The following is a 21585-nucleotide window of genomic DNA, read 5'->3' as shown; positions in this document are numbered from 1 at the left end:
TTGGGTGCTTGGTGTTCTACTGAAGCTTTTGTGGCCATCTCATTAAGTTTAGCCATATTATAGGATGCTACCAGTGTTTGTGGATTAGCCACCTTCACCATTGGTCCAATCTCCGTTTTCAATCCTCCCACAAAACAAGTCACGAAGTAAAGCACATCGAGGTATGGTCTCACCACTTGCACTCTACAACGCAATTCTTTGAACCTCTTTTGATAACTGAGCACATCGTCCCATTGTTGTAATCTGTTGAATACAGTCACCACATCCATAGGCCCAGTGCCGTCATACCTCTCGCAAAGGTCAAAACAAAATTGTCTCCAATTAATTATGCCCCCATGGTCAATGACAAAGGAATCAAACCAACAGTCCAAGGTGTCCTTTACTGTAACAGTCACATAAATCATTTTTTCTTCCTCTGCCACACGATAATAATTGAAATAGAATTCACACCTACGTATCCATCCTAATACGTTATTTTCATCAAATTCGGGGAAAGCCAATTTTGCTTTCAAGTGACGCAGGATGTGAGGAGGGTTATCCATGTGTGAGAACAGAGTAGGCAAGGTCATCTCATTGTACGGGAGTAAGTGGGTTGTGGGTATTGGTGTTTGAGAAGTGTAAATGGGTTGTTGAGCCGATGGAGGATGGTTTTGGGTTGGATAGGTGGGAATTTGGTTTTGGGCGGGATAGGTGGGAATTTGGTTTTGGGCTGGATAAGTGGGAATTTGGTTAATGGGCATTTGGGTATTCTGAAATGGAACTTGGCCTACAGTATTGAAGATTTGCATTTGGGCTTGGCTTGGTGTCTGGGACTCTGTTACAGATATGGGCACATAAGTACCAAAAGTCAATGGTCCAGTAAAAGATGAGGCATGTGACGGTGTAAAAGGTCGGCTAGAGACTGAAAGTGTAGTAAAAGGTCTAGCGGAGCTGAGAGAGACAGGTATGGTGGAGTTCACAGTAAGTGTAAGGGAGTGAGGAGGAAAATGAAGGTTCAAGGTCGGCAAGGCTAGGGCTTCAGTCAAGGTTGGACCAGAACTGACACGAGAGATCATTGGGAGTGGGTTTGTAGGGAAATCTCTACTTACATTAGAAACCCTTGGTGTCGCCGGAGCCAACGAGGAGTAAATTGGGGTGTTTGGAGTTGACGCCGGCCGAAAAACTCCGGCCACCGATGATTGGCCCGTCTTTGTATATGTACTCCCCAAAGCATGAGCCAAGCGTGACTCCTCTTTGCAATGCATGTCCATCACCCAGTTCTCCATCCTTTGGTTGGACTCAACATTTTGTTTCTGCATTTCTTTTATCTGGCTCATGCGCTTGTTCGAAACTTCTATAAAAAATTTTAGTTGCCCAGGTAGGCTCCTGATACCAAATGTAGCAATTGGTACGTTGAAGACAAGGAAATTAAAGCAAAAAATAAAAAAATAACAAAAAGGGATATATGTCATATTTTCAGTACCCCAAATTTTTGTACAATCATTGCCCTAAATAGTGGAATATGACAGCTGCATTCCTTTGGAAATATCTAGACAAAGCAATTAGACTAAAACACGTATCCCTTGAGTCAGCTAACTAATTTGGGGACTTAATTGAAAATAGACAAACTACTGGACTAAAATGTAAAGACTAAAAGAAACAATTAAAGTTACGAAATGGATTATTTCGTAACAGAGGACCTTTTTAACCTTCTGAACCTAGAAACAATATACTTTTTAGTTTCTCTCCAGTTCCATTTGGAAGTTGCTATTATGTTTCAGATTCTGCACTTAATCTCTATATTTCAGTTGCTATTAAAGCAGATTTTCGACCCTTGAAATCCAGCCACTCCATTCAAGCACATTATAAATAGATACTTGAAACTTATGTGGCTAACAAGCATGCCATTTTACCTCAAATGCCATCTAGATATAGCACAATTGAATGATTGGATACAGTATACTGACAGGAGAAAACAAAGGAATGGAGAGGCCACATTGTTAATTGCCTGCTATTAAAAGAGTGGAGAAAGTTTCATTCACCAATCTCTCGTCATCCATGAAAGTTTCATTCATCAATCTCTCGTCATCCATGACAGTTGTCCTCTTTATACTTGAAGGTCCATTATTTCAGATTTGACCTTTTGCATTGTATTATTTGATCTAAGTACCAGAATTGATAACATTCAGCAACATGTATATCTCGCATCAGATTATGAGAAATTCTTCTAAGCTTCTAAGCCTTTCATTGCCAAGAGTTCTTGCCAGTAAACGCCCAAGTTTAATATAAAGCCAAATATTTCGCTGAAGAAAAGTGGAGGTCACTAGTTTTACCTTACTGCGAGCCAAACTTCCCCACACTGTGGACAAACCAGGATAGACTGGTGGCTGACGGCCCCCAAAATCATCAAAAGCATAATCAACAAAGTTTACTAGGAAAGCATTTCTCTCAGCTTCATCAACAGACTCCTGCTGCACCCTATGGGGTAGAGATTTAATGTTAATAATAAAGGATAACCATGTTAACTGAAGCATAAAGGAAATATAAACTGTACCTTGTTAAAATGTTAACCATTGCTCTAAATGCAGCAACCTGAAAGTGGAAAATGAAAAAGAGAAAACACAGCATTTATCATTTAGAATTATGATGCAGAGCCCACAGCGGACAACAATCGCGAAGGGAAGAAAAGAGGTACATTGTTATATAAGCAAGTCAAATAAAAGACAGCAATCATTAAAAGCACCAGCAATGTTTGTCTCAGACCTGAAGAGTTTCTCCCCCGTTGCCAATAAGATGGAGAAGCATGTTTAAGATCGGATAAAGAAACTGAAGCAAAGCAGTGGAATCAACATTCTTCAAGCTATTGATTGCCTGCAAAAGTTGGACAAGTTTAAGTACCAGTTCATCACACTGCACGGTTGAAAAGCAACAAGTTCAGTGCTTCCACTACTTTTTAGCGGCTACCAAGCAGAACATCATCAGAGAGGTTAGAAAATAAGGATTTTCACCATAAATACACAATTTGATGTCATGACAGTTTAGAAAGAGAGAAAACTTTTATTTTGAATTGGTAATTAACAACTAACAAGAGCACTCCTTATGCAAGAGTTTCGAGTTACATGAAACAAGCAAAGTTTCCAATTTTTGAGATTCCTAATTATTATAACATAACCTTTAGAATATTATATTCTTTGTTATTCACTTGACTTTCAACAATGACATAACCATCATGAATATCCTATCTCTTAATTTTAACATACCCCCACAAACAAAAGCTGGTGAAACAGCTTGAATTTGTAAATTAAAACTTGAATGTGCGGCCGGAAATAAAATTGATTTAGTACTGATGTGAGACCAAACTGACTTGGCATTGCCAGGCGATTGACTTGGCCATGATGCCACTGTTAATCAATTAGACATGGTTAGATTGAAGACATGTATGCTACCAGTTTAAGTCACCAATTTGACCAAGTTGCTGGCAATCCATGGTGCTAACCAGACGAAAATCTGAGGATGATATGTCACCGACTAAAGTGGACAGTTGACCAGACAAACCAACGGACATAAACTAATTTGATATGCGATCTGACAACAATTGATGACTACTCAGATTTTAAGTAGTACTTGACAGGTCAGCTGACTTGGACTAATGTTGACCCAAGATAATCCATTGGCATGAGGCACATAGGACTGACACAGTGAAGGAGTTGAAACTTCTAAATTGCGTGTTGAAATGAAGGACGAGGTTTTCACCATTGTTGGTGTCTTGAAGAAATGAATCAAAATCGAGTTGAATGAGGAAAACACCAAGTACAGGCACAGAAGAGTGATGAGGTGAAGCCAGAATGGTCATGGGCAATAGATAAGAATGGTAAAATAATAAAATAAATCGGCAAAGCTAAGTGGAAGCTACTTAGGCTCCATTTGTTTTCACTTAATGGAGGTTTGACTATGAATCACTCAAATCTCCGACCATTAAGTGCATTTGTATTTTTTTTCTTTTACAACTACTTGTATGCTCTGAATAGGTCTAATTCATTATGATCTTGTACAAATTTTTAAAATCATTAAGATGCTATCATTTGACAATACTGGAGAATGTGACTTTTTACAATTACTCTATCCACTAACCACCTCCACCCCAACCACCACCGCATAATCACCAATACCAACCATCAGCAACCCTATTGACAACCACCACGATCAACTACTCCCAAGGCACATTTGTATTTGCATCATTAAATTAAGCTAAGAAGGGACATGCACACTCCTCTAACCTATATATTTGGCAACAATAAATTATTTCCGACTATGCAAAGGACTCCTTACAAAATGATAAAAGCAAAATTGGTCAAACAAACAACTACGCCTCAATTCCAAGCAAGTTGGGGTCGACTATATGAATCCTCACGTTATCTTAGCCAATTGATACCACCTATATAGATCGTTTTCTTTCATAGTATCCTTTTTCGTGACGTCTACAGTAATTTCAAGATATTATAGATTTTTTAAGATAACTTCCTTCCATTTAATGTTAGGTCTATCTGACCTTTTTTAACACCTCCACTCACCATGATTTCAACCACCTACTAGACCGATAACTTCCTTCAGGTCTATCTGACCTTTTTTAACACCTCCACTCACCATGATTTCACCCACCTACTAGACCGATACATCCAGTGTTTTTGAGAGCGAGAAGCGCAAAAAAGCGACATGGGCTTGCCTCGCTTCAAAAGCGAAGCGCACGCTTCATTGAAGTGAAGCGCAATTTTTAAAAAACATAATGTAAACCTTGCAAAGACACAATATAAATAATCAAAAAATTCACTTTAAAAACTTTGGGACATTTTTAAATCCCTATTAATATAAGAAAATACATAATCAAATAAACTGAAAATACATATAAAATTAATCAAATAAACTGAAAATATAACATATATATAATAATTAATTTTATAAACTAAAATACACATTAAAAAATTCAAATAAACTGAAAATAAAACATATCATATATATATATATATATATATATATATATATATATATATATATATATATAATAATTAATTTTATAAACTGAAAATGCATATAAAATTAATCAAAATAACTGAAAAATAACATATATATAATAATTAATTTTATAAACTGAAAATACACATAATATTAATCAAATAAACTGAAAATATAACATATATGTGTATATATATATATATATATATATATATATATATATATATATATATATATATAATAATTAATTTTATAAACTGAAATACACATTAAAAAATCAAATAAACTGAAAATATAACACACATGTATAATAATAATTAATTTTATAAACTGAAATACATATAAAATTAATCAAATAAACTGAAAATATAACATATATATAATAATTAATTTTATAAACTGAAATACACATTAAAAAAATCAAATAAACTGAAAATATAACATTATATATATATACATATATAAAATTAAATTTATAAACTGAAATACATATAAAATTAATCAAATAAACTGAAAATATAACATATATATAATAATTAATTTTACAAACTGAAATACACATTAAACAAATCAAATAAACTGAAAATATAACATATATATAATAATTAATTTTACAAACTAAAATACATATTAAAATTAATAAATAAGAAGGATAAAGAGGGGGGGGAACCAACGCCTGCCCTAGCGCAGACACTGGACGAGAAAAACTAAAAAAGAGAAGAGAGAAGAAGAAGAAGAAGAAGAAGAAGAAGAAGAAAGAAGAATAAAAGAAGAAAAATTACCTGGAGGCTGGAACCCTAGTTGGCTGCTGCTGCTGCTAACGTTCAATTTTTGGCAAGACAAAGAAAGGTCTTTTCACTTTGGGTCTGTTTTGTATAACAAAAACAAAGACCCAAACTTTTTTTTTTTTTTCAAAATGACCCCTTTGGGCAGAAGCGCTCGCTTCTGCGCTTTTCGCTTCTGGATCGCTTCTCGCTTTCTTGGCTGAAGCGATCGCTTCTGCTGGTCGTGTCGCCTCGGTAAGGAAAAAGCGACAGCTTCTCGCTTCGCCTCGCTTAAAGCGACGAAGCGCTCGCTTTTCAAAACACTGGATACATCTAAAGGTCGATATAGGACATCACCAAACAACTCAAGTGACTTTATCTCATTCCATATTTTGTGTGTGTTGCTTGCGAACATGATCATTTTTAATCTAATTTAATCTTGTACGGCTGCACATCTGTCTTAACATTCTTATTTCTATAACATTCATCTTGTGGATATGTTAAACTTTTTTTTTGGAGAATGGTAAAGTTTTATATATAAAGAAGGGTCCACTACACAAGTTGTGAAGTCACCAGAACGACAAGGTAGAATACAAGTAAAAACAAAAATTCCTAGGTTTATATCATCTTACAGATAATCCAGTACATCAAAATAGATTCAGCATCTTCGAAGAAACCTTGTTTACACCAAAAATAATAAAGGACTAAGCAGTTCATCTTCATCTTTTGGATGGGACTATATTTGTCTTCAAAGCATCTTTGATTCCTCTCATTCCAAATTGTCCACCAAATGCATGTTGGGACGATCCTCTATCTCTCCTTCTGACGGGATAGGTTACCATTCCTGCTCCAACCATCACCCACCTAATTCCCCTCAGGTTGATGTATATTTTCTGAAGTTGATTTGTCCAATTGCAGTGTAAAAAAGGATGGTTTATTGTCTCTGCCTTTTTTTCACATAAGTAACATTTGGAACATATAAGGTAGACCCTTTTAACCAAATTATCATGTGTCAAGACTGCCTCTTTTGCCAAAAGCCAAGTGAAACAAGCAACATTGAAAGGGAATTTGGATATGTTAACAGGATATATTAAACTTTTGAGGCCCAACATTTTCTCTCTTACAACTTTGTTAGTTTTACAATATATAGAACTAGCATCTCCCTTTGATAGGTGTGTCCCTTTTATCACATAACACTCTGGTAGCCCTTCTCCGTTCCAACCATGTTATTGTGATTTTGTAACATCTTCATTTATCATAAATATCACCTCAAGCTTAAATATCAGAAATGGCATTTAGGCACCGCAATCACGTCTAATCTCACCTCAATTTCCCTCTTCTTATTCGGACTAAACTTGTAGTGCATATAACTAGTCTTTACGCCAAATTACCCAAAAATTGCAGAATAGAGAGACAACAACTATGGTGGGAGATTGCATCAACCAGAGGATTATCCTCAAGGCCTTGGATAGTGTATGGGGATTTCAACATGAGATTCATTACAGAAAGAAGGAATAATACTAGACTTACAAGAGCTATGACAACAGAAAAAAATAAAGTTGGGTCAAATGAATAAATGGATAGGGTTGCGGCTTCAATTAATTATAGGGAAAGAAAAAGCAACGACCTTATTGAAGATTTGGAGCTATTTGAACCTCCTCTAAGTGGTGGTTTATTCACATGGTCCAAAGGAAATAATCAGGTAAGTTTCAAGACGGGACAGGTTTCTATTTTCTACAGAGTGAGAAGAGCACTTACAGAAACATTAGGCAGTCTCTTCTTCCAAGGGTGTCATCAGATCACACCCCAATCTTGTTACAAAGTGGTAATTGGGAGGATTCATAAATCTTATCACATTTGAAAATTGATGGTTGGGGGTTTAGATATTTTTAATGAAGTAAAGAAATAGTGGTCTTCTTTTGAGATAGAGAATGGACCTGACTATGTCCTGACATGTAAATTGAGATTGCTGAAAGGGACATTGAAAGAATGGAACTATTCTAACTATGGTAATCTGGAGGTGGAAAAACAATATGATGCTGAGCTAATTGGCAAAATTGGATACTATACAGGAACAGAGAATATTGTGTGAATGAGCTGCTTTTGAGAGCAAGCTTATTCATGAGTTCGAGGACTTGGCCAACAATGAAAATTGCCTTGGAGACAGAGGTCCAGAGTATTATGGCTCAAACAGGGAATAGAAATACAAAGTTTTTCCAAAGAATGGCAAATGTGCACAGGAGAAACAATACAGTAGACAAGCCTGATGTCAATTGGGTGACAGAGGAAGATTCTGGGAGTATCAAAAGAGAAACTCTAACTTTCTACCATAAGCTATATGATGAAACTGAAGACTGGAGACCAGAGTTCAATAACAGAATTGTCCACGAGTTACTTAAGAAGAAGAACAGTGGTTGCAGAGACCCTTTGAAGAACAAGAGGTACTGGACTGCAACAAAATGTGTGTAATTGACAAAGCTCCCGGACTATACACTATGGGTTTCTTTGACTCTGGTCGGGCAATTCTCAAGGAAGGCATCATGTTGACCTGGCAGAATTTTCAATTGAGGGAATGTTGCGAGCTTTAATTCCTAAAAAAGAATGGGCCATAGGCATTGAGAGATTTCAGACCTATCAGCTTGATAGGTAGTGTGTGTAAGATCATCTAGACTACTAGCTGAGAGACCCAAAAAGGTGGACTGGTAAACACCCATCAAATGGCTTTTATTAAATGCATGCATGAAATGATGCAGTTTTGATATCTAATGAGTGTGTGGACTCGAGAACTAAAGAAAAACAAAGCTAGGGATTCTCTGCAAATTAGATATAGAGAAGGCATATGAGATATGACCATGTAAAATGCAGGTACTTACTCGAAGTTTTGAAGGATAAGGGATTTGGTAGGAAATCAGTCTGATCGATTTTTTTCTGTATCATCACAGTTAGGTATTCAATTCTGATCAATGAGTCACCAGAGAACTTCATTCTATCATTTAGGGGTTTGGAGACGAGGTGATCTATCACCTTTTCTATTCATTATAGTTATGGAAAGATTAAACAGCATGTTGAAAACTGCAAATATGAGGGGGTGGATTAGGGGGTTTAAAGTGTCGAGTAATGAGGAGTGCAGCCTGGAGATCACTCATCCTTTAAATGCTAATGACTTTTGGTTTTCTGTGATGCTAAGTCTCAACAGCTTAAGCATTTAAGACTCATCCTCAGTGTGTTTGAAGCTGTCTGGACTACATGTGAATTGGAGAAAGAGTCAATAAATTCCAGTAGCTGAAGTGAAAAAATTAACCTGCTAGCTGGGATATTTTGGTGCGAACAGGATCTCTTCCAGCAAATTATTTGGGGATGCCTTTGGGATCAAGGAACAAGTCTCTGGAAATATCGAATGGGGTATTTGGAAGATGTGAAAAGAGACTGGCTCAATGGAAAAGCAAGTATTTATCCTGGGAGGGGGGGAATTGATTTTAGTCAGTACTTGACTCAGCACCAACATATATGATGTCTCTGTTTTCCATAACAGTAAAATTGAAAGAAGATTGATGCTTTTGAGAAGGAACTTCATATGGAAAGGAAATAGAGAAAAAAGGTGCTTTCATGTAGTGAAATGGAACACACCAACCATCAGCAAAACAGAAGGGGCCTAGGCATAGGAAACTCAAAACAGCACAATTCAAGTTTACTTATAAAATGGATATGGAGGTATGGTCTGAAGGGACAAGCTCTATCGAGGAGTGTGATCAGTGAGAAGTATGGGAATGAAATGCAATGGGTTTCAGGAAGGGTAATCACATCATATGGTACAAGTGTATAGAGAACCATCAGAGGTTTAGGGCCTTCTTTCAACGAAATGTCAGCATTGAAGTGGAGAATGGAAGAACAGCATTCTGCAAAGATAACTGATTAGGACAAACCCTTAAGTACCTTTTCCAGACATAGTCAGCAAGATGCAACAATAAATGAAATATGGGGTCAACAGGGTTCGAATCTGAACTTCAGAAGATTGTTATATGATTGGGATATCAAAAGAGTTGCTAATCTTTTAGTGCCCTGGAGCGATTCAAAGGCACTAATGATGATCAAGAGGACAAGCTTGTCTGGCTGAAACACGACGAGCGAGTCTCCATAGTCAAATCCTCATATGATGTTTTGATTCATACTGGCCAACAGGCTAATTTGTGGCCTTGGAAACACATATGGAAAGTCAAAATTCCATACAAGGTGGCTTGTTTTGTTTTGCTGGCAACAAAAGAAGCTTGTCTGAGCCAAGAAAATTTGAAGAGAAGGGGGATTCAGCTTTTGTTCAAGATGTTCTGGTGGGAAGGAGGCAGAAAGCAACAGCCAATTGGTTTTGCAGTGTGAAATCACCGATCAATTTTGGCAGAATTTTCTAAACGTGAAAGGCATTAAATGGACAATGCCAACATTGACTAGAGAGCTATTGGCATGCTGGAACAGTTTGCCAGATGTGTCAGACAGAAGAATAGATGGAAAGTAATCCCTGCATGCATATGGTTGAGTATTTGGAAGGAAAGAAGTTAAAATATAGAGGATAGATATAGTTTTAAGCAGAAGATTAAGATGAATTGTTGTTACCTTTTTAAAAAAAAAAAAGATTTAAGATGAATTGTTTTCTTCTATTTCACTTTTGTTGCAAAGAGAAATTTACGGACGAATCAAAGTCTATTTTAGAGGTTTTAGAATCCTTGTAAGAAGAATTAAGAATATACTGTTTTTGCTTTTTGAATTTAAGATATGGCACACAGCACCTTCTGCTGATGATATTTATAACATTTGTTACCTTTCTCATAAAAAAGAAGATAGGTTCCACACTATCTATTTCAACATTCTCCATTGATTTATAAGTTTCAGTGTTATTTAAAAGGTAAAATGGTGTGTTATAGCATAAACTTAGAAGCCTGGCAGGCTGGCACTAAGCTAGTGCCTGGATAATTGTAAAGTTCGAAACTTCAATCTTTTTCAGTTAACTTTTCAAACAAATTAACAAAAAAAAGAAGGAAAACAACGTGCAAATATTTGCACAGTACCTTAAGAATGGGATAACTACCTCAGGGAAAAACATAGAATGGTCAATGACAGCATTAGTTTAGTTACCTCAAGAAGCTCAGATCCCCAAGGGGGGCTTGTCCGAAGAGTGTGCCTATCATACTCAAGGAAAAAATCCCTAATGCGTTCACTAACTGGGTACAATGATGAACATAGTCGTAAACGAAGCTTGAATATATTCTTGCCATCTTCCAAGTAATCCAGCCTCTCCTGCAAGAAAGAAAACATAAAGAAATTATGATATCATCAAAACAATCATATCTATTACCTGTCAAAAACAAAAACAAACAAAAAATTAACAAAAAAAAATAACAAACCAAAAGTGTGAAATCCAATGGGACTTGGACAAATGGCCAATGTAGCATGAAAACTAATCAACGGATGGAAGCTGCCTTAGGACAAAACAATTATCTACGGCTAGCAGCAGAAAAAGAGTAGCAGTTCTGATATCATCTTTGCTGAAAAAAGCAATGATTCAGGATATGGCATTTACTTGAAAAATTATGAAAGAAAACCAAGGAAAAACCCAGGCTAGGTCTCACTCACTGTCACAACGACAGCAGATTATCGAAAGATAAAGGCTTGGAATTGGAAAGAGCTCATTGTCGAAGGTTGTTGAGCTTTGTGATAAGCATTATATTGTTCGATCATTGGATGCTCTACGTAAAGTATCATGTTTTGTAGGCTCTTTAATTTTTGTATATACCTTAAATGCAGGGCTTTCCTCGGTATACCAGAAAAAACTAATTTTCGTGAAAAAGCTATAAGGAACTGTTTCACGTAAAAGTAACAACTTGGTACATTCAACTAGAGAAGATGTCAATCTTTTTTATTCTTTTTTGGTAGGTAAACAGAAGATGTCAATCTTGAACAGTGAAGAGTTGCCCTAGCCCTTTAATGCAGCTACAAACCACCAGCCATGAAGGACAAACGAAATTGAACTCCCAGAAAAAAAATGATATCAAAAGTTGAACAATGAAATATGCTCCCAACTCAAAGATAAACAAATCAGTTCATACGTCAAGCACAACTAAAAAATGAAGGGTAGGGATGGAAGGTTAACAATGGCAAACATGATTTGAAACAAACCTTGGCACTATCTTGAAGATAATGAGGAACTAATTCTTTCATGATTGGCAAGGAAATCTCAGATCTGAACCTGTATTAAACCCCAGCACGTTAAAAATTGCATACTTCTCAAGAGAATATACATTGGCAAGGAAAGATAGAGATTTAATTTCCCTTCCCAAAGCTTTACAAACAACAACAATAAGCAGACCAACTAGTGAAAGTTCTTGGATGAAAGTTCCTCTTCTGAGCAACCACCTCCTTTTACTTATAGGGCGAAGATGTATGCTAGAAGGAGAAGACTGTAGCATATAAAGTAAAGAATCTTAAGCAAATATCACACTCTACATCAGTCATCCACGTCAATTGGGACCTGAAATGCATTCCAAAAATTTAAATATTCTTTAATCTGTATGAAGCTAAATTTTACGCCTTAAAAAGCACGCCAGTTTCTTTCTCTTTAGGTTGTCTGCATTAAGTGCCAAAGGGTCAATGTATCATACTGTGGCTCTTTTCCTTTTCCTTTTGAAAACCAAACTGTGATGTAACCCTTAAACTGTTCTTAGCATCCCCGCTTCATGATGAGGTCCAAATTGAAGTCCACATTCGATGCACTACAATGCAATGAAGCAGTACATGATTCACATCTTTCCTTTTAAACATGAAGCATGGACTGACACAAATGATGTTCCACTTCCTCATGCTCTCAGGACTAAGGTTGTCCTTGCTGCCAACAGGACCACAAAAAAGAAAAGGAAAAAAAAAGGTTTCCATGGGTGCTGTTGGAAATAATATTGTTCCGGGGTGGGGAATCTATGTTCTCTCTCTTCACGAAGTATGTGATGGAATGACTTTACAATAAACCACCATTTGTCCTTCCAATTTCCAGGTATCATCATCGCAGCTGGAAATTCTCTTTTTGTGCAGTAGTTGAAGAACACCTTGAAATTCTTTTGATAAGGAAGATTCTGAATTCTTCAGTTTCTCAATCTTATAAATTTCTACTAAATCTAAGTCCTGCTCACTCCCGTTTCATCATCTTTATGACACTTGATATTTGCTGTGAGGAGATGCTAAAAATTGTCGGGGAGTTTCAGAATTGGGCCACATATGATTCTAGAAGTCGATCAGGGCACCATTCCCTGCCTTTACGTTAATGTTTTTATAAAATTTATCCTATACCTCCCCCTCCATATAGCAAGCTAATTCCCGCAGTCCTCCATGCTCCATCATGCGCTCCATACTAGTCTTGAATACTCTCCTCTGCAATGCCAGCTCCTCAAGAGTCAAGACCAAATATGCATGTCCATTTTCCTGTAGGTCCTTCTTGAATGCCCTTATTAGATTGAGTAAGTCTTTAGGAGAATGACTTCCTTTGGATTGGCCAAAAGCAATAAAAACTGGTTTAGCTTAGCAAAATGAAAGTAGCTTTTAGACACCAAGTCTTTAAAAACACTTTTTAAGTGTTAGCGTTGATTTTACGAAGAAGGCTATGTTGGTATAGAAGTGCCAAAACTGATAATGAGCAAGTTGATGTGGGTTAAAACGACTAAAATGCCTTTAAAATTGTTACTACTAAAAATGAGCAAATTGTTGAAAGATTTTTAATTGATTCAAATATAAATAAATTTATGTCTCAATTCATTTAAGTTCCAAAATTATTAGACCAGCTTATTTTATAAATAATTTATTCAAATAACATATTAATCCCTCATCCCAATTTATGTAGTGGTGTTTTACTGGACACGGGTTTAAGAAAGAAAAACTTTTGAAACTTGTGGTCTAAAATAAGCTATAGACATTTTAGAGGCTATAAATCACCACGTTAACGGTAAAATGGCAAGGTTAATTCAAAATCGTTTCTAAATAAGGAAGTATGGCATTTTTTATGTGACAGACTGAAAAGAAAAGTGTACCGCATAAACTGGAACGGAGAGAGTAATAATTTGACTAACGTATGCAAGCAAAACATCATACACCCTCCATCCATTTTATGTGACAGAGTTTGACTGGGTATGAATTTAAGAAAGAAAAACTTCTAAAACTTGTGGTCTAAAAAAAGTCATAGACATTTGTATTGTTATAAACCATTTTATTAAGGGTAAGATAGGAAGTTTTGTAAGGTTCTCTACTTTTTGGAATACTTCTTGTATACGGGTATTTTTTTTCTATCAAGTAATTAGAATTATATTAAACAAGGGCAAACAAGCCTGTATACAAGAAATATACCAAAAAAGTAGAAAACCTCAGAAAAAGAAATGATTTTCTACAAAAGACACTCAATCTTCTATACATATATAGAAATCTCATGGGTGCTCCAAAAAGTAATAAGCGAGAGGAGGCTATTCCTCAAGTGGACAAAATCCTTCTCTACTCCATCAAAAGCTTTCTCTCTCACCATATCCATATGGTCCGCAGAAGTGCTAGAGAAGCAACATCCCAAGCCTTGCTTCTTTTCTTCTCAGCTAAACACTGCTTCTTTCACCATGCCCGGCATCACCCACTCAACTCCAAACATCTCAGAATTTCCCACCACGGACGAAACGCTATCCGACAAAGAGAAGATTGAAAAGGAAACTATTCGGGTATTTAGTTGCCCATTGTTAATAAAATTTATAAATTGATCAAAACATTATTTCTAAACACATCAACTGATTACTTTGCTTTTAGCAATCTTATCCAAAAATGTAACTACTTATTCGTAAGCACCAACACTTGAAATGTGTATTTCAGCACTTAGTACTTGAAAGCTACTTTCATTTACCTAAATCAAAGGGGCTCTAAAAATGTTAAATGTTTACCAAGTGAGAAATGAGTTGAGATTCTAATGCCCAATAAACCATATCAATTGTAGTCCATCCTATCTGCTTTCACATTACCTCAATTTTACTTAATCTTCCTTTTGCTAAATCCTGCTGTAAGAAATTAAAGAAGTGAGGGAATGTATGTCCTCTTATTGCCCGTTAGATTTTGATCATACATAACCGTACAGTTTCCATAATTTGCCAACTATATATCACCCAAAATTGATGAAGAGAAAATGACTTTGCAGCTCTCTCCAACTATAAGTAAACCGATTTCAAATGTTCAGACATTTTCAGGTGAAGCTCATGATATGAATTATCTTCATTCAAAATTTCTAAAGTTCCATTAGCTTTGTCTTCGGTTTATTTCACACGAGAAGCTTATCTTTACCCAACCCAAAAAAAGCTGCTATTTTCTTACCTTAATGCTCTCAGTTTCTCAATTCTATTTGTAGTTTCTTTGGCAGGCAAAGCTTATCCATCTCCTAATAACACATATTTACATCAATTATGCTTTGAACATTAATTGCCAGTTACAAACACATGTTACCAAGATGGCAAATTCCACACTTTTACGCTGCTCTTTTGCCGGAGTCAGGGCAGAGATTATTACTTCATCATATTACTAGTCGGGGTTTTTACATATGGCTGAAGGTCATGGAAAAGATGGTCAAGCTAATAACAGCTCAACTGAAGTGGATTATTAACTAGTATCCAAAATAAATGCAGACACATACAAAATCCTACAGATTTTTCCTAAACCCTTCACTGGAAAACTATGTCCTTATTGCCATTACAAAAGATTTTCTTCATAGCGACAGCACATTGAGAGCAAAGCTCAAAGAGAATATTGTAAATAAGGTATTAACATGAAGGGGAAAAAAAGATCCAACTAGAAAAACATGGATATTAAAGTTAAAGAGAAATGACAATGACACTTTAGTCAAAGAATAGAAAAACATACTGCGCATGTGTGGACAATGGAAGTGAAGCGTATCCAATTACCACCTGGCATAAGTAAACAAAGAAAAGAGCAACTTATAAGGAGTCTGCCATGAAGCTGTGCACCAATTCTAATAGGTGGACACGTACACACCAACACACGCCTCGTGAGAAGAAGAAGACTAAAACTGTCAGTTTAATTGTCACAAGAACAGGGGATACAAATCAAGATGGTGCGTCCCTCAAAAGCCAATAAACATCAAACTTACCGGCTTTGGGGCTTCAAGTTTTGTTTGAAGATCAACATGATAGAAAGTAAACAAAAGGTGATGCAATGGTGTCCAAATAGCAGGCAAAGAAATTTTGATCTCGTCATGGTAGCTGGCAACCCTTGCCCCAACAGCAACTTGTGTGTGTGACCATTTCTGAAGTGGTACACCTGGTTCCCTTGGATGCATAGCCTAATGATATACAATTAGATAGGTATCCAACCACATGGAATTTACAAGATAAACTGCTCTGAAAACACAAATACATACCTCTAGAGGTGGTTTCCGAATGTCTGTGTCGTCTTTTCTCAGTTCAACACGTATAAACATGTTTCTTTTCCGACTCATACTAACAGTCAAGGGGTAGGCATATAAGCAGTGAAAGAGCTGCAAGAAAGGTTCATTTCTTGTCGTCGTGCGGAAGTCAAAAGCTTCAAACTGTACACTCGAACATAATTATTCTGAATCAGTGAAGGGAAATGAATCAAATCTCATTGAACAAGCAGATAAAGGCAAGAACCACCAAGCAAAGTAAACTATATCGCAGGATTTGTAAGAATCATCTTGCGCAGCAGTTTAGCCCTTGCAATAAACTGAACGTTGTTTTGGGCACATTATTGGAGCAGAAGATTTACTTTAGTACCCAATCTTAGATAATCATAGTATCATCTTCAGATAAAGATGTACCCGGTCATTGGGCAGAAGGTCGAGGCTTCAATATAACAGTTTAGATCATAGAAGCTGAACAGAAAAAACATACGAATCTGAAACAACCTACCACTGGAACATGCCAGTTAAACATTCCATACAATACAAAAGTTGAAAAAAGACAGAGAAAACATTGATTTGAGAGATGATACTTACATCATCAGCAGTATTTTCCACATTTTCGTGAGCAATTGAACCATTCCGAACAAGCTCTTTCATCTCAAAGGATTTAGACTTAGAAAAGGAACCATTAGTAGGGCGTTTCATAGAAGCCGAATCAGTCAAATGGTCTCCATGATCAAGAGAATCATAAGTCAGACTCCCACTCTCCAAAGTATTTTCAACTTCAGCAGAGCTAGCTGGCAGCTTTTCGATTTCCAATTTCAAGACACCTTTTACGGGTTTATGAACCTTTCGCTTTGGATCCTGAAATTTAAGCAAATCAGATATCAATTGACACAAGTGATCCTGAATAGCTACGTTTAAATTAGCTTTTGACTTCAATTGGGTAACAGGAGAACAACCTCATGCTCAGGGATGGGTGTAAAATTAAATTCTTCAAAAAGGCTCAGTGGTGGTGAACTTTAAGTATATTTCCCTCTTTAACAAATTATAGCATTTTATCAATTACAGCCAGACCATGCACAGATAGGGAATAAGCAAAGTTGATAACAACATTTCACACCCCTCTGCAGGGCAGGAAAACGAACTTAGGAGCAATTAGTATTCCCTGCTGTGTAACCCCTGGCGTAGCCTCCCCTAACAGCTTTATCCATCATCAAACTAAGTGCTTTCGTGGCAAGTATGAACAACACAGGGAGAAGGATGTGCCTTAACTTCAGCCTCTTGACCTTATCCAAAATACATTTCAGAATTCCTTTCAAAACATCCTTTTTTCTTCGACAAAGAAGTATTTTCCTAATGACAGAATAATCCACATTCGCGGAAATGCTTACACAACATGACTTTTCAAAAGAAGGAATTACACATCTACATAAGTAGGAATCAAATATGTCCCAATTCATGAGGCAATACGGGCAAGTACGAAACAGAGGAGAAAATAGAAAGGTATTTAGATTGAGCAAACTTATTAGCACAAATATTGAAACTCTACCGACTGAAACAAGATAATTATTGCACTGTTCATGCACAAATAGTTTTTGGTTAGTAGTATTCATGCAAATGCGCCGAAAGACTGAATTCATCAATTACAAATTTTCAACACACAAGGACATTAGTGAGAACAAGATTTATGTCACTGGGCAATGCCCAGGACAACTGCAGATATGCTAGCATGTTGGAACGATCCAGCCAATTTACCGAGGAACAAGACTTGGGGGAACACGATCCCTGCATTCATTTGGTGGATAATTTGGAACGAGAGGAACTTAAGATGCTTTGAAGGGATAGTCAACTCTGAACAGAATATCATTATGAATTGTATATTTTTGTTTCATTTTTGGTGCAAAGAAGCACTAGTAGAAGATGTAGATTCAGTGGTTGACATCTTGGGGCCTTTGTAACTAGCACAGGACTAAGTTTTTGTTCTTTTTTGGGGTCCTGTAACTCGGGTTCCTCTTAGCACAGTCTTTGTGCTAAGGACTGCTTTCATTGTTAATAATATACAAGTTATCTTGTTCCCAAAAAAACAAGATTTATGTCACTACATCATGTAATTAAAAGGAGAAGGATCAACATACTGTACATACTAAAGAAGACTAAATTAATGGTAAAATTGAAGTCAGATAGAATCAGAAACCACTATTTTATTCTTTGAGCAAATAAGTGAATAGGAATCAAAAAGATAACAAATGAAGAATGAAATTAACCTGGAGTGATTCCTCGGTGTATCCTTCTTTGACTTTATTTAAGTTTGACACTTCAACCACAATAGAGTTCCCATTTGAATAACCAAGCTTTCCATCAGCTGTAATTTTTGAAACTGGGTCAGTGATACCCTCTTGAGAACTTGAAGCTGAAACGCTTGGAGCAAGAGGACTGCTGGGAGAAGCAGAGCCAGCAACAGAAGTAATGTTACTGTCAAAGAGTGGAATGATGGCCCAGGCAAAGGACTCCTTATAAGGCATGATCCGCGACCACACTTGTAGCTTCTGTTTCTCTCTCTCTGTCAGATGAACCTATTTAAAGGTAGAAATATTCAATGAAAAGAGAAAATATCCATCTTATTACATGCAAGATGAGTGCATATAGGCGAAATGTATGAACTCACAAACAAGCTGGAGGACATTAGTGTATGCAAAACAACATTTGCAACAAGACAGTAAAGATACGCTCTTCGGGGTGCAGAAGAAACTAGCATAGGTAAACCTCAGGAAAAGCATATCTTAAGCTGTACTTGGTAAAAAAGCAGGCAAAGTAACAAATTTACCAATCACCATAAAACAAATGCAAGAAAGTAGGTAAAGATTTACTTCTCGCAGAAGATAAAAGGGATGCCAGCAATTCCTCTCCTAGGAGACACTACAGACAGACTAGAAGTGCTATTAAAGTTGCTAGACTGACAATTCAACATTTTTAAAGTGAAAACCCACATGCGGCTTATAGGGTAGTTATAAAACGGATAACATCAAACTTGAGGCACATTCTGTAATTAAACTAAAAACAGAAAGGATAAATCAAATTTGAGGGACATTCTGTAACTAAACTAATTTAATTCTGCACAATGCCAGCCTGAGATGAACTTAAATGGAGAATCATGGACAGTGAGGATTCATATAGCCGACCCAACTTGTTGCAAACTAAGGCAGAGTTGTTGTCTGTAACTAAACTAAAAACAGAAGAAAGCCCTTCTGTTTGGTACCACGAAGATGGAAAAGGTGTAAATAGAGATGATAAGCAAACCTGTTAATTGCAAAGAGATCTCTTAAAAGATAACCTATACTAATTTAAAAAACCAGTTTAATTTCTTGACTCTTGTCAAACTCACCTAAAACTTCTGTTTTAGAAGATTTTGGCATAAAAGTTATCTAGTTGGCTGCAGTTAGTTCATATCTAATACCATATACCTTAAGTCTAGTACAGTTATTCTCTTTCAGATTGTAAGGGAAAAAAAGAAGACCAAAATGGCAGGACGTAGACAGAAGATCTTCACTTTTTCAGGATAATATAGGATTCCCCCAAACTCTAACTCCTAAATGTTCATCAACCATGTATGAAAAGCTAAATAAGTGTAACCGCAAAAAAGATAAAGATAAATTCTTAAGATCGTCAAAGTAAAGCTTTCGTGTCTGTGTCCCCAGATCATTTAAACCGAATAATGTATTGAAATGAAGCAATCCTTAGCTTAGGTGTTGCAAGAAGAGCTCAAGCTTACTGGTTCCTTTCGTGAATAAACAGAAGGAGACACTCCACCTTCTTCAGTTGCAGGCTTTTCTAGTTGGATTAGCAGACAAATAGATGCTGATGGAGCATCAAGATGAAAAATACAACGCCGTTCACAGGAACTGCTTGCCTGGGGATGGCATCACAATAAGCAGATATTACAACACGCTAACATCAAAAGAAACTAATGGAACGAAAAAATGAAAACCAAGAAAAAGAAAAGCAAAACAGAAGCAGCTTACTTCTTGCATTTCAGTAGGCAATATATGGAAAATAAAATCCTCTGAAAGTTTTTCTCTTCGCTCCCTATTATATAAACAAATTGTGCCATAAAACGGCTCTACAAAAAAAAAATCTGAAACTCAGATACGGAGTGCTGGCATCTCAAAGGCTCAAATGAATAGAGAAATCTTAAGCAGAAACATCGTTTTAATAATCAAGACCAGTATTCAACAATATAAGCTCACCAACAAGTTCAGCTTGAAATGACAATGATAGGACTTTCACGGCAATCTTCAGACCACTATAACCACAGCCATAAAATTGATAAGAAAGATTTCAGGGACCGGGAGGACCAAACGAATGTTAAATGAATTAAAACCTCGTATACTGGGACATATGAGCTTCTGGAATCCTTTGCCCAAATATTAGTGACCTTTCATTTTCCCAGTCAAAAACTGGTTCATAAGTCGGTAGGGGGGATTCACCAAAATGCTGCAAATTAATGATTTGAGTCACTTTTAAAGGAAAGGCTATCTTTATAAAGGCCTGCATTTGTGTAACAGGAAACAACCTTAGAGACTTTGGCATTTGAGAGGTCAGAGAAATTAGCTTCAGAGAGTTGTGTCCCAGAAGTGCTGGGGATTTCATCATCAATTGAATCCTCAATCTTAGGTCGCCTAGCATTTGCAAGATGCATCTCTGAAGACAATTCACCATATAAACATTAGTAAAAAGAAAGGTGATAAAATTGCAGAAAGCACACTGTTGGGCTGTAACTACATTTTCAGATGTTTTACTTTCAGCTAATCAGAAGGATGTAAATAGCTCAAAGCACAACCCAACAGTAAGTATAATCTCTAGTAGATCCTACCATGCCGAATTTAAGAAGAGGCATGACAACAATTCTCTTAGTAAAAGCAAAAATGTGAGAAAGGAACTTTAAAGACCAAACCCATGGGAAAGCTGTTTACTAGACCAGTTGTATGAGAAACAATTCTCATAAGTTTGCAAGGTGGGAAAGAATCAAAATACTTTTTAGGTGTTTACTTATATTCTGGATAGGACAACAGAAAGGGAGTATTCTTTTTAAGATAAGATGACACAAAAGGACTAGTGGACAACTTTACACCATTTGCACCACTAAGATGTTTATTTTGGAAGAGATGAACTAAGAGCTTTGGAATGCATGGAATCACAAGATCCTTTAGGAATGATGAATGAGGAGCATGAAGAAGTCCTGCTTGAAAAAACAGTTGATAGATGCACATGAAATGTGACATGACTTCTCTGTTCAAGTCAGCACCCCTTCACCAGATGGTTGAACAAATCTACTTGTGAATACACACAGATAGATGCACATGAAATGTGACATGACTTCTCTGTTCAAGTCAGCACCCCTTC

At 36.5% G+C, this 21585-nt stretch overlaps 1 protein-coding gene across 1 annotated transcript in view; it reads right to left on the bottom strand.

Annotated features, from left to right (window-relative positions):
* Positions 1-21585, bottom strand: part of LOC107798217 (guanine nucleotide exchange factor SPIKE 1) — a 56536-nt gene that overhangs the window by 27885 nt on the left and 7066 nt on the right. Inside the window, exons 4-18 of the mRNA XM_016621191.2 lie at positions 20756-20883; positions 20564-20676; positions 20430-20485; positions 20205-20302; positions 19955-20092; positions 18450-18758; positions 16777-17046; positions 16183-16350; positions 15913-16104; positions 15666-15709; positions 11919-11988; positions 10878-11039; positions 2743-2850; positions 2534-2571; positions 2313-2457 (exon numbers count right to left, since the gene is read on the bottom strand). Of these exons, the coding sequence (XP_016476677.2) occupies positions 2313-2457; positions 2534-2571; positions 2743-2850; positions 10878-11039; positions 11919-11988; positions 15666-15709; positions 15913-16104; positions 16183-16350; positions 16777-17046; positions 18450-18758; positions 19955-20092; positions 20205-20302; positions 20430-20485; positions 20564-20676; positions 20756-20883 (2039 nt within the window). The remainder of the gene's footprint in view (positions 1-2312; positions 2458-2533; positions 2572-2742; positions 2851-10877; positions 11040-11918; positions 11989-15665; positions 15710-15912; positions 16105-16182; positions 16351-16776; positions 17047-18449; positions 18759-19954; positions 20093-20204; positions 20303-20429; positions 20486-20563; positions 20677-20755; positions 20884-21585) is intronic.

The sequence above is a fragment of the Nicotiana tabacum genome, chromosome 15 (genome assembly GCF_000715075.1).
Source record: "Nicotiana tabacum cultivar K326 chromosome 15, ASM71507v2, whole genome shotgun sequence".
Lineage (NCBI taxonomy): Eukaryota > Viridiplantae > Streptophyta > Magnoliopsida > Solanales > Solanaceae > Nicotiana > Nicotiana tabacum.
Note: the sequence above shows the minus strand (reverse complement) of the source record. Positions and strands in the feature narration are given on the sequence as shown.